The sequence below is a fragment of the Toxoplasma gondii genome, chromosome VIII, assembly GCF_000006565.2.
Source record: "Toxoplasma gondii ME49 chromosome VIII, whole genome shotgun sequence".
NCBI lineage: Eukaryota > Apicomplexa > Conoidasida > Eucoccidiorida > Sarcocystidae > Toxoplasma > Toxoplasma gondii.
The window spans coordinates 2,947,108-2,959,381 of NC_031476.1; the positions used below are offsets into that span (position 1 = coordinate 2,947,108).

Below are 12,274 nucleotides of genomic sequence, written 5' to 3' on the forward strand. Positions count from 1 at the left end.
TCATTGGCCGCTCTCTTCTTTCACCTGTCTGCGTTTCAGATCCACTTTCTGAATCTTCTGTTTCCGACGCGGCTGCGGTGTCTGTCGCGCCGCAGACTTGCTCGCTTTCTGCTTCTCTCCTGTCTGTCCCGTGAGGCCTTCGCCTGTCTCCTGCCACGCACCTTGCTCGACCTCGACTCCTGCGCCCTGGACCAGCGACGGATCGCCGCCGCTCACCTCCCGCCTGCGCTTCTGCCTGCCTGGAGACAGGGACCCCTCGGGATCTGCTCCAGGGTGCAAGCAGACGCTCGACGAGGCTGCGAAAGGGGAGAGAAACGGTGAGGAAAACGGCGCACGCAGGTCCCCAGCGCTATGAACGCCCACAGGCCCGAGCACGAGGCTCGGCGACCCTTGAGGGAAAAAGGGGGCGCCCGGCAGCGAAGCCCCCACCGCAGTCTGCAGCGTTTGCATCGGCAGGCGCGCATGCAGAATCTCTTCTTCGCCAGCGCGGCCCTGTGGAGCTGGGGACGGCCTCTGGGCGCCGCAGGCCGACATCTGTGCCGAGTTGAAGGCCGGCAGAGAGAGACGGCTGTCCAGAGGCGAAGCGGGGAAAGGAGAAGGACGAACTCCGGCGGCGACAGGCGAGGGCGAGGCGGAGGCCCCCAGCATCCATGACGGGGAAAGAGCTGCGGCCTCGACAGGTTTCGTTTCCACAAGCTGCTGCAGACGCATTTTGTAGCACTGTGCGTGGTACTCCCTCAGCGCGTGTCTGTACTGGCGCGCGCGAGTCTCCTGGGCTGCTGCCGCGCGAGAAGAATGGCTTTCTTGGTCCTTCAGCAACGCTTGAAGGACCTTCACGCTCTCCTCGTCCTCGGAGTCCCCACAGCCACTCTCCACGTAGCGCTCCCACCGGAACAACCGCCCCCCAGAAGAAGGTGGAACTCTTCTCGGGTCGCGTCTCAGACCTTGCAACGGAGAAGCCAAAGATGCAGACGATGAAGGTGAAGAAGAAGAATATGAAGAAGTCGAAGAGGACGCAGAAGAGGCGGAACAGGAAGAAGTACAGGAAAGAGAAGACGTCGAGCAGCAAGACGACGGTGAGAAAGAAGCAGAAGAAGAGAAAGAAGGAAAGGTGAAGTTCCAAGGGAAGTCTTGCCACACAGCAGTGGCGACAGCAACTCCGAGGCGATCGAGATAGGAGGCAGGCGCATCTGGGGACGAACCGGATGGTGAACTTGGACTTTTTTCACTTGGAAGAGGACAGAGTTTCGAGCTGTCGCATGCATCGGGGTTTCCCTGTTTGTGCAGACTCGGCGCGGAGACCGGTGCATGCGTCTGTTTGCTCGCGCCTTTTCTCGCGGCGTTCCCCGTGTCCTGTCTTCCCCCGTTCAGCCACAGGAGCTGCAGCTGAACTTCGTCAAGGTTTTCAAGAGAACAGTCGGGAACGTAGGGAGCCGCACCCGCTGCGCGTCCATTGCTGTTCACATCATCTTCTCTCTCGCCAGATCTGCTGCTCTCAGATCTGTCCCCTTGTCCCTCCGGCACCGCGTCAGTCGCCTTCGTGTCTCGTCTGATGGCTCTTCCAGGAGTCTCTCCTGTCTCTTTCAGGCAATCAACGCGCTGGCCTCCTCGCTCGCAAACTGGGATTTTCGTTTCTCCCTGCCTCTGGGGACTTCCCACCCTTCCCTCAGTCTCGGGCCAGCAGTCTGCGGAGACCGTCGCCGTCTCTGCATCTGCGAGCGCAGTGCAGAGTCCTCGGACGCGTTTCTTCTGCGTCTCTCCGAAGCCGGTTTCTCTGCCTCCTCGTTTCTCCCTCTTCACAGGAACCATGTGCCACCGTCCTTCGCCTGCGGCGCGAAGCACGCTCGTCTGGCGAGTCCGCGTCTCTAAAAATGCGTGAAAAGAGAGGGCAAGAAGCTCCTCTTCTTCGACATCCTCTCCATCCTCTTCTCCCGTCTTCTCGGCGCTCTCTGCTGCCTTCCTCAGCTCGTTGCAGCCCGCGGTCCCCCGCTCCGCTTCTTCTTCGTCTCTCTTAGACTCTCTCTTCGTCTTGAACACAGCTCCTCCTCCTGCCTTGTCCCGTTCGTTCGCAGCCGGTCCCCCCGCTGGCCTCTCGCCACCGGAAGAACCATGAACCGCGAGGGCGGAAGCGTCGTCGACGACGGCCCGGCACCCGCTCTCCTTCTCTGCATGCAGAACGCGAGACGAAGAAGAGGCGCCGTCTGGGGTGTTGCCCTTCTCACCACCCCCCTCTTGCAAACGTAAGGAGACAGGGGCGGCGTTCTGCCCAGCGGCTGCTCCTGGCCTCTGTGGCCTTTCCACGAGCCGTTGCATGCGCCACCGGACGCGGGTCTCGAGTTGACGCAGTCGCCTTGTTTCGCTCTCCACTTCGTCTCTGAGGAGACGGAGACAGGCAGCCGAGGTCTCGTGGCGTCTCCGGAGAAGCGCCGAAACGCGCTCCTGCTGATCCAGAAGCACCGTCGCCCCGTCCTCTCCACCGACAACAAACGACGAGGCCGAAGGGGAACGAGAAAGCGCATGCGAACTCCCAGAAGAAGAAGGCGAGGAAAACGATGGTCGCTTCCCCACATCCCCTCCAGGCTGCGGCCGCCTCGCCCCAGGAGAACCCCGAGAGAGCGCGGGACTTGCCTTTAAAGGCGCCCGGAACACGCTGGGAGAGTCGGCGCAGTCTCCGGGAAGTCCCTCCCTCTGTCTGCCTGCAGGCGATCTGCATGCGCCGCTAGCTGCCACGGACGTTCCACATGGTTCTCCAGTTAGGGGACGAGAACTCGAAGAAGCGGGAGCTGGAGCCTGGGAAGCGTCCTTGTTCCGCGCCTCCTCGCCCTCGTCTCGGAGCGGCGATGGTGTCCCATCATGAGTGGAGACAGGAGGCCCAGAGGCGGCGCCCCCGACTGGCTTCGGAAGGTCGCTGTTCACGGTTTCGTTTTCTGTGGGCGCAGCGGCGCCGTCGCGAGGTGTAGAGCCTGCTGGCGTTTTGGCGGGATTCGGACAAGTCTCCGGAACTCTCGGAGAGCGATCTGGTCCAGAGCGCTCCTCGGCTTGCACAGAGGAGCCGCATGCACCCGCAGGCCCGCCAGCAGGCGAAGCCAACGAAGCAGGAAAACCAGCGGCAACAGCGGGAGTTGCCATGTTTGTGCGCGTCTCTGGAGACTCGCCGCCAGTTCCTGAAGGAGCCGACGGAGGCCTGTCCGCGGTCGCAGCAATCGCCGAGGCAGCCCCTCGCAAAGGCTCTGGCTCGCGGGAGCGAAGCGGAGACGTCTGTGCATGCGCGGAAAACGAAACGAAGGAGGAGGTCGCAGTCGGGACAGAAGTGACACCGGACGGCGAGAAACACGCAGGAACTGTAGGCACCGAAGAAGGAGGGGGAGATTCAGTGGAAGAGGGGAGAGGAGAAGACGAAGAGGGGAGAGGAGAAGAGAGAGAAGAAAGACGATGAGGCGAGGAAGACGAGATGGAGGAGTCAAGAGGGCATGTAGGCCGAACAGAAGGAGACGGATATGTGGCGCCAGGATGGGTCACTGCGTCTGGTTTTTGGAGCCCAGACGGTCCATGCGGGTCTTGTCCGCATCCGTCTGAAAGAAAGGACCGGTTTCCGGAGGCCGTTTCTCGCATCTGGGGCGCCTTTCGCCATAGAGGTAAGATCGTGAGGCCGTTGCTCGCCGAGGAGGCGGTGGACGGCGAGGGAGAAGGAGGCGAGGACGAAGCGCCGGCGGGAGAGGGGAAGGGAGAAGCAAAGCCAGGTGTGGACGACGTCGGCCCCGCATGCTTTCCTGGGAGCGGGAAGAAGCTCGAACGATCTCCGGGGGCTCCTGCAGGCGCCCAGGCGGTGCCAACTGGCGAGAGGAGACGCGGGGGGTCTGGTGACCCGCGAGGCGCGCCATGCGGAGCGGGAGAGTGCGAGGGTGCACGCAGAGAAGAGAGACAAGAGGACGGACAGAGCGCATGGGGAGTCGCAGTCTGAGGCTCCGTCTGACGAAACTGAGCAGAGTGAAACCCAGCCGTTGAAACAGGCTGAGAAACGGCGACCGTGCGCCTGTCGACCCCCCCGCTCCCAGAGCCTTCCTCAACTCGAGGCTCTTCTGCGGTGGGGGCTTCCTGCATGGCGACCGCCGCCAAGTTATGAAACAGAAGGGAAAGAAGAAGAGGAAGAAGAGGCAGAAGACGAAGAAGATGAAGGAGAGGAAGAAGAGGAAGAAAATGAGGAAGAAAACGAGGAAGAAGAAAAGGAAGAAGAGGAGGAAGAAGAGGAAGAAGAAAGGGAGGGCGACGAAGAACAGGGGATTGCAGTTGTTTCCCGGATCTCGCTTTGTGTATTTTTCGATTTTTGTCGGAGCTCCTGTCTCCCTCACCCTCATCAGCCAAGAGGTTTCTGGAGCACGGGGTGGTCTCGCCCTCCTCTCCCGCTTCGTCTCTCCCTGGGGCAGAGGAGAGTCGGCCGGCGAGAGAGAAGTCGACAGAAGGAATGTCACATCGATCGGAAGAGACAAGCCGCCACTCCACAGCTAGGGGGCTCTAAGTGGGTCGAAGCAAGAAAATGGAAACAGGGCGCCTTCGCTCACTGGACGGCGAGAAAACAGACAGACACTGTTAAGAAAGAGGGAGAGAGGCGGAAAGCACGAACAGCACAAGAAAGAGACGAAGAGGGACACCGGTCTGTTCTCCTTTGAGGGCGTCCTCTCAACACTTGCTCCAAATGAAATTCCTCCCCCGTAGTGGTTTCTCGCTCTCAGGTCCACTTCTTTGTTTTCCTTCGAATCGCCTCCTCCTGTACAGCCGTCCTTCCCCGACTTGCTCCACACAACTCGCTGGGTGCTTTCTTTACCTTGTCGCGCATCCTCTCTCTCTTGCAGTTCTCCTCTCACTCTCGTGGTCAGTTTCCTTCTCCTGCGCCTGTGGGGGTCGCGAGTGTGTCACTCCCTTGCGGCGTTTGCGCGACCTCAAAGAGGGAAAGTGAGATAAAAGGAAAGAAACGTTTCGTTTGCACCATGCATAACAACTGAGGACCACCGTGATGCACAGCTGGACGTACTGGACAGTTTGGACCTTTCTCTGTACCTCGGTTTCCTCAAGCTTTTCTGAGCACGTACGCAGCTTCCTTCCACTCTCCACAACCTAAGAGATTCGTGACTGGACAGAAGTTCAGTAATGCAATGTTGACAACACAGTTCTTAAGGCTGCCGGCTCCATGCAGTTGTCTTCTCTCACACAGACACGTGTACCGAAAAAAGCGCAAGAAACGCAAACGGCCGCGCGGGTCTGAAGAAAAGACGGCGCCAGTCACGACACCCGCGGATTTCTTCTTCAGGGAACAGCAGGCACTGCGACGAAGGAATGGGGAGGAACTCACAAGAGAAACGAATCGCCTTGTCAAAGGAACGGAAGAATCCAACGCAAAATGGGAAACGTTGACAACGAAAAGAGAGAATCCACGTGAGGAATGGTGGACTTTGAGGAAGAAAAGGACTAATTCACAAGAGATGCGATCGACTTTTAGTAGAAAAACGAATTCACCAGAAGAATGATCCACTTTGAGAACAAAGGGTGGATGACAGTGCTTGAGGCAGAAAGAAAGGAGTTCGCGCGCGAAGTTTCCTCAAGAAAGAGACCGATTTTTCGGGAAAGAAGCAGCGACCCGTCTGAGAACCCGACGAAGACAGTCTTCCCCGTCCCGACTTGGGACGTCACCGGAAAACAAATCTGTAAAAACACTGGCTGGGAGTCTTCTCACGGGGAAAAGATGCAGTGCAGGTCTAAGGTGGAAAGTGCGCAGAAGTCGAAATCCTGTCGGCTCCGAGGCCAGCAAGATTGACCGAAATGAGTAAGACAAAGAAGACAGGTAAAAACTGAAGGTGTAAGGAAACAGTCGGACAAAGCGGAAGGAGTGTTGGCGAGCTTTGCTCCGTGTGTCAGTTTCACGAGGGAAAGAACGAAATCCGAGCAACCAGACAAGAGGGGGTGTCTTTTCATGCTACCTAACAGGAAGTTTTTCAGGATACGAGAGCGCATGCAGAAACAAAAGGCGATTACTCCTCGCCAAAGCCAGTTGAAAAGGGGAAAAAATCAGTGACAGACTCGAGAGAGGACGCACAACTGTGTTTTCTGTCGAGACACAGCCAAGAGAAAATCACACAAATCTTTTCTCCACCATCGGAAAGTGCCGTCCACACTTGGTAGCGGCTCAGCTCACCACGTTACCGCAAAAGTGTTCGTAGACGACCCGGCACTTTTCTAGTCTCGAGGAGAGTCTCAACTTGCGGAGAGTGGATTCCACAGAAGCCGGCAACGCGGACGACAAAAAACACCGTCCACAACAACCCCAATAATTCCACACTCAACTACTCTGTCAACTGGACCAGAAAATTGTATGTCTCTGGTCGTTGTTGTAGGAAAGTCACACAGGTGTTGAAAGAGAGAATGATGGTCAGATCAAAAGGACCAGTTAATACAGTACAGTGCTCATTCTAACGACCTTTACGGCGCTCTTTTTTCCGAGAATGGGAAATTTCAGATCAAAGGAGAAGGCTGACAACACCTCTAGTTTTCGTCAGCACTGCTTGAAAGAACAACCTGTGAAGACTGGTGCTCCCTTTCACACCACGAGAACGGCCCGACAAGGATTTCCTTCTTTTTCAAGCGTTATAACGCAGCGTGCCTATCTGCTGAATGCGTGACGCCGGCTGCTGAACCCTACTGATAGCTGGACCAAGTAATCTAACAACCACATTACAGAGAGGTTTGTCCCTGTACAAATGATGCACACACCCTTGGGGGGGACGTCAGAAACAGACTTGAGTGGAACTCCTCGATATGAGCCACGGTTTCATCGCTAGTCCATCGAACCACTACGTATGTTTAAATAAAAGTTACCGAAAAGGTGTCCTGTCACTCATTCAGCGTTTTCCGAAAGTCAGGGGGGACACAGGGCTCCTACATTGCGTTTAGGAACAATGCCGCTGCCCTTCCGCCTCCACTCGGCATATTCTAAAGTGACGTCCGTTGTCCATTCCGGGAAGAACGCGTTTGTATGTTTTGCCGTGTCACAGGAGGCACACTCCAGCGTTCGCATTCATCTACAGCATTTTGGTGTTTCGCATGATCGTGGCAGTGCTGGGGACACGCAGGTCGTTCAGTAGAAGGGACAAACGATGTAGTTTTCTGTTTTGACCGCCACTATCGTCGGTCCACATGTCTGGCACAATTGTAGGAGTTCATCGTCATTCGGGGAGGGGTTTAGGGTGTTCTGCTATGTGCTGTGGAATCTGGGTTCTTGTCTAGCTCTGTCTAGCTGGCAAGTGTCAGTGGTGTTCTCAGAGAAAGAAACTTCGAAAAGAACCGGTGGGCGATGTAGAATTTCTTACCAAGTCCCAACGGCCCCTAAAACGTGTATGATGCAACTCAGAGTCCCGGCCTTGAAACTCTTTTTCAGTCGGTGCGGGACGACTACGGCCCACAAACGGTTGCAAGTTCCGTTAAGTTTCCGAGTCCACCAGCGAAGCAGTCGGTATTATATCTGGTGTGATCTGTCGGTTCCCATAAAAAAAGATACGAGCAAGCTCAATTCTAAACTTAAAACGGGAGGCTGAGCAGACGCTCGCGTGCAGCTCAACCTCATTACCACGTGCATTTATCGGCAGCAATTCAACTGTACACAGCGAAGGGTTGAACCCACTCCGCATTATTATTGACTTGGCACACGACAACTCCACCGTGCTCACCAGGAAGCTCAAGCGGGTCAGAGAAAAGCATTTTTGTCTTCTCCTCCGGAAGCATTTAGGGTGCCTTGTTTTGCCTCATACCGCAAATCCCCCAAAACACCGGCGCGCCCCTTTAGGCAAGCCTAGGATTCGGTGCATTTTACGAGGAGAAAAGCGGACTCGCGACCACCATGTCGGCAGGCTTTTGCATAGGGCACTCGCCACAGCAGAGCAGCCGCATGATGGCAGCGCGAATGACCACGTCGTTCACATCCGTGTCATCAGCCTTAGGGAAATCGGGGTTGTCGTTGCATTTGTCCAGGTCGTCAGAAGGGTATTTCCCAGTGTAGATCGCGTGAGCAATATTGCCAAGGCGCACTGTGTCTTGCTTGGCACCGCCCACGCCCATGGCGTCGGAAAGCACAAACAAAGACTGGAAGCAGCTGTCACCGAAAGAAGTGAGCGCAATGTCCCCCGACTCGGCTAAAATCACAATGTTCGTTGGGTGGAGATTGCCGTGGCAAAGCTCGCTGCGATGCAAGTCTCCGACACTTCTGATGAGTCGGCGAATGAGGAAGAATTTCGCAGCCTTTTCCAACGTAGCGCCAGACCAGAGTAGGGCGTCCAGAGTTTGTGCCACCCGGGGGTACAAAATCAGCGCACCAAGGAAAGAAGTATCCGACCACTTCCCTGCCGGCTGAAGAACGGGGGGAACGTTCACTATGCTGCCTCCGCCTACCGGCACGAGAAAGCCGCTTTTCAGCACATTTTCGTCCGACCCGAAGCGCTCGACCAGCACGTTCTCGACGTTTTTCTCCTTGAAGGACTTCCACACAGCTGACAAGGCTTTGACCACGCTTTTGTTCGCCACTGAAAAAAGCTTGGCTGTGTACTCGTGTTTTGATTCGTTGTCCGTCACGTCAAACAGGACCGCGCCTTCGGTCACAGCAACGTTTCTGCCGCGAACCAGACGCTTGCCCCCCCATACCTCAAGAACGCTGCCCAAAGGGAGGACCGCAGTCGCAGCATTCACCATGTGCAGCTCGCGCTCAAAAAGGTGCGTATATCCCGAAACTGCGGATACATGTTGCTTGACGAGTTCACGGCCTCGCTCTTCAAGACTCTCCCACGTGGGTTCCTGAGGACACACACATACTGACCACGAGACAACTGCACAGACCTTCCTTCCTAGAAAAGGCATGATCCACCAGTGTGCTCTAAGACACTGTGTCGGCAACAGCAGATCTCATGACACAATGAAGTGCTCTGCTTGTCTGTAGGTTCCGATTGTTTTGATAGCTGTTTCTAACCCCCCGTCGCCGCAGGCGTGCGGTGCAGCCTGAGCTGGACGGCTGCATCCAAGCGCAGCGTGACCGGTAGCCCGCGCAACTGGGCATGAAACCCGTTGTTTCTTTTGTCTACAGACTGGTTAAACTTCCCTTCAAAACAACAGGCAAGCCATTCGCAGAGTATGCATCTGAATCGCTCGTATCCATGTCTCGTCTCCTGGATCGGGAGGCGGCCGGAGCCCCTCTGTCCCCCGGCGGGTCTGGGTCTCTCGCGCCCTCGAAGTCGAGCACGCATGCTTCAAAAAAGAAAGGAAATGACAGAGAGCACCGCGGCAGCGTATTTCCATGGTTTCCGTAAACACAATGACTTTCTTACTTCAGCAGAAACGGCTAGGCCGAGCCAACCTGCCGCAAAGAGCGAAGCCACCGGGAACCTCATGGTGCTCGTACCAGCCCGAGGCGACACTCCGGGGACTTGAGGCGACCGAGGGGTCAGACAGTGGAAGGTGTTTCTTTCCTGCGAGGATTTGCCGGATTTGCGGATGCTGGCGACAAAAGAGGATTTTGAATACAGTCTCGAAATGCACGCGCCGGCGACAGATGACACGGTACCCTTGAGTCAACCCGCGCGGCATCGACGCAGGCGATCAATCATTCGGAGTTTGCATGCCCTTTGCAGCGCGACGGGCTGGGTTCCCTTGACGGTGCTGATGATACTCGCACCAGAGTGGTCGCTTTGTCTCCGTGTTAATACGAGTTTTGATGACAGTAATCCATATAGATGATGCCTAGAACACAAGCGGAGTGGAATGGTCTGAATGCTTCGCGGTACTGTAATCCAGCAATGTTTACCCTAGGGAGCCCATCTGGAAAAGTCCTTGTTGCCGTGACGGGGGTCTGCCTTGTCCCCAGTGTCTATTTCCTGGCAACGGGCTGTTTATACTCTTCGGGCGTTTAGGGTTCCTGCGCAACATATGCATGCTCCTTCCGCTATACGCTTAATGCTTACCACGGGATGTGAGAACGGAATGTCGAGTTCTCTGCCTCGAGGTTTGTTACGATCCGTAAAAGGTAGAACTGTGTGTTTTCACTTAAATCGGATGAAATCCTAATAGATCCACCGGGAGGGAGTTCCAGTGATTATTAGGCTTAGACTCGCGTTGTAGCGCATTGCTGCACTCAGTAGTTTAGGCTCAACCTTGCGGTTCTACTTTTATGGCCCGAGGCTAGTTAAAGAAGTTAATGTTTCGCCGGGCAATAGCGTGGTAGTGTCAGCAGAAAGGAAACCGAGTGTGGGTGGAACTCCTGTACCCAAGTACATGTATGTTTTAGTGAAACGTAAATTAGACAAGAACTCAGAAGGTCCAGCAACACTGATTTGGGAGCAGCACAGGAAACAGGTTTTCCATATCTCAGCCGTTTCGAAAAACCCTCTGCAGTAGTTCTATAGACAGACCATGTGGCACAAAAAAATCCTTCTCATGTACGGCGAGGATCCCCGATTTTGTTACCTGAATCTCTTCTCGAGTTCGCCTCCTTACCCGTTTTGGAAGAAATCTGCCGCACTAAACAGACAGCTGTTGACCCTTCTTTAGTTCCATCGTGTGCAATTTGGGATGATGAGGAAAAGCACAACACTGAAAGAGGGGATACACACTGACTCCGTGGAATTTTTCCTCACTTTCTCATGATATGTCTTTCTCCTGAGTCTAACGGAAAGATGTCGGGTCCACAGAGACGGCCCGTTCGATTCGACAAAGAGACACAGGCGTCGATTTGCTTCTCCCAGGGGCAGGGGAGTCATGGCAGCATCTCTGCCCCAATAGAGAAGCTTTTCTTGAGAACGACTGCACAGAATTGCCGTCTGCCTGCACGTAGGCAATCGGCAACGGCGGAGAAAGGACACCGATCGTCGCAGGCAAATCGGCACGTGATCCTGCTCTGTACAATCTTTTTGATAAAAAGTCTTTGATGCCTTGTTTCCTTACTTTCAGACGAAGGAATTATACACCACTGATGAATGACAGATTCCACCGCAGGACTGGCAGGTGTGGACAAGAAGTGCTTGGCGGACGGGAACGTGACTCGCGAAAGAGTGCGGAATTCGCTGCGAGATCAGCGGCGCTTGTCCGGTGTCCCCCCTTCGCTTCTGCCCCTGCAAATGCTGATACATCGCTATCCCAGAGACAGAGTCCCACGGATGAGGAGTCCTTGAATACGATGCAGAGTGTTCGGCACACAAATCCAGAAATGTAGAGGAACAACAACTGTCGAGGAAGAACAAGTGACAGTGTGTGAAGGAGAAGCAAGTGAACGTTCGCCCTCTCCGTTTCTGATCCTTCTGTTTATTCCTGCAGCATGTGAGATGCTAGCTCACTGATGGCAAAACAACGAAAATCACCAATACATTCTCTTGTGGCACTGGCCACAGAAAATCTCGCAAATGTCCTCAGAGAAAGGCTGGTCGCGCCTGAAAGAAGGAAGTCGCTATCTTTAACATGGAAAGGATATGACGGTGGGGCGAGAGAACCACATGTTCACAAGATAAGACGGGGCAAAGGAGAAAAGCAGGGGCGAACCGTTTTGTCAGCGCTGTCGACTTCAAGAATCTTCCTCTCACGATTTTCTTTGCCTCTGTCACACTTTTCTGCATCGGACGGCTTCTGGTCGTCTTTCTGTAAAACGTCAACTCCCACCCGCTCCGGTCCCACCATACCATCACAACGGATTTCCTCAACAGGCATCTCACAGAGTGAATCGATCGAACGAGTGTTACTGGCCTTCCTACGAGTATGCACCTAACCTGAGATTCAAGCAACTCGAAAAGTAGAAAATAAACTTAGAGCAGCACTGTGTTCCGCGGGCAAGGACCGGGCACATCTGCTGGAAGCTTTCCCTCCTTTCGTGATCGCACCGTCACCCCCTTTTCGCCTTGTCCGCCTCTTTGATCGGTTCTTTTTCAATGCAGCATTCCCTTTTTCTTAAGAGTGGAGAGGCAAGTGAGGAACTGGTTCGACCCGCAACAAGAGGGAGAATCTTTTCTGCCGGCACTACGAACATAAAACGTCACATCTATAGTTCTAGGGATCCTGCAGGTGTCGATGCCGTGTTAAAAAGCTTTCCTTCCTCCGTATAGGTTGACGACGGATGATAAATGCCTACCGCACTCGATTGGATTGTTGAATAAGAGGAAGAACGTGTATTCACATGGAACATATTCAGAGTATCTTTTGACACATCTTTACTGTAAAACATAAATCCTCACCTGATTGCCTTGCCTCTGAGGGCCCT

The 12,274-nt window shown here is 54.8% G+C and overlaps 2 protein-coding genes across 2 annotated transcripts; both read right to left on the reverse strand.

The window, feature by feature from the left end:
- TGME49_274180 (hypothetical protein) lies at positions 1–4,101 on the reverse strand (the record flags this gene model as incomplete). Its single annotated transcript, XM_002365978.1, has 1 exon — positions 1–4,101. One exon carries the CDS (start codon positions 4,099–4,101, stop codon positions 1–3), a length of 4,101 nt encoding a protein of 1,366 aa, XP_002366019.1.
- Positions 4,102–7,574: 3,473 nt separating this feature from the next.
- Positions 7,575–9,561, reverse strand: TGME49_274170 (protein kinase (incomplete catalytic triad)). Its single transcript, XM_002365977.1, has 2 exons — positions 9,360–9,561; positions 7,575–8,832 (listed from the first exon to the last, which is right to left on the reverse strand). Exons 1-2 carry the CDS (start codon positions 9,420–9,422, stop codon positions 7,855–7,857), a joined length of 1,041 nt encoding a protein of 346 aa, XP_002366018.1. The 5' UTR covers positions 9,423–9,561; the 3' UTR covers positions 7,575–7,854.
- Between the last annotated feature and the right edge of the window lie 2,713 nt (positions 9,562–12,274).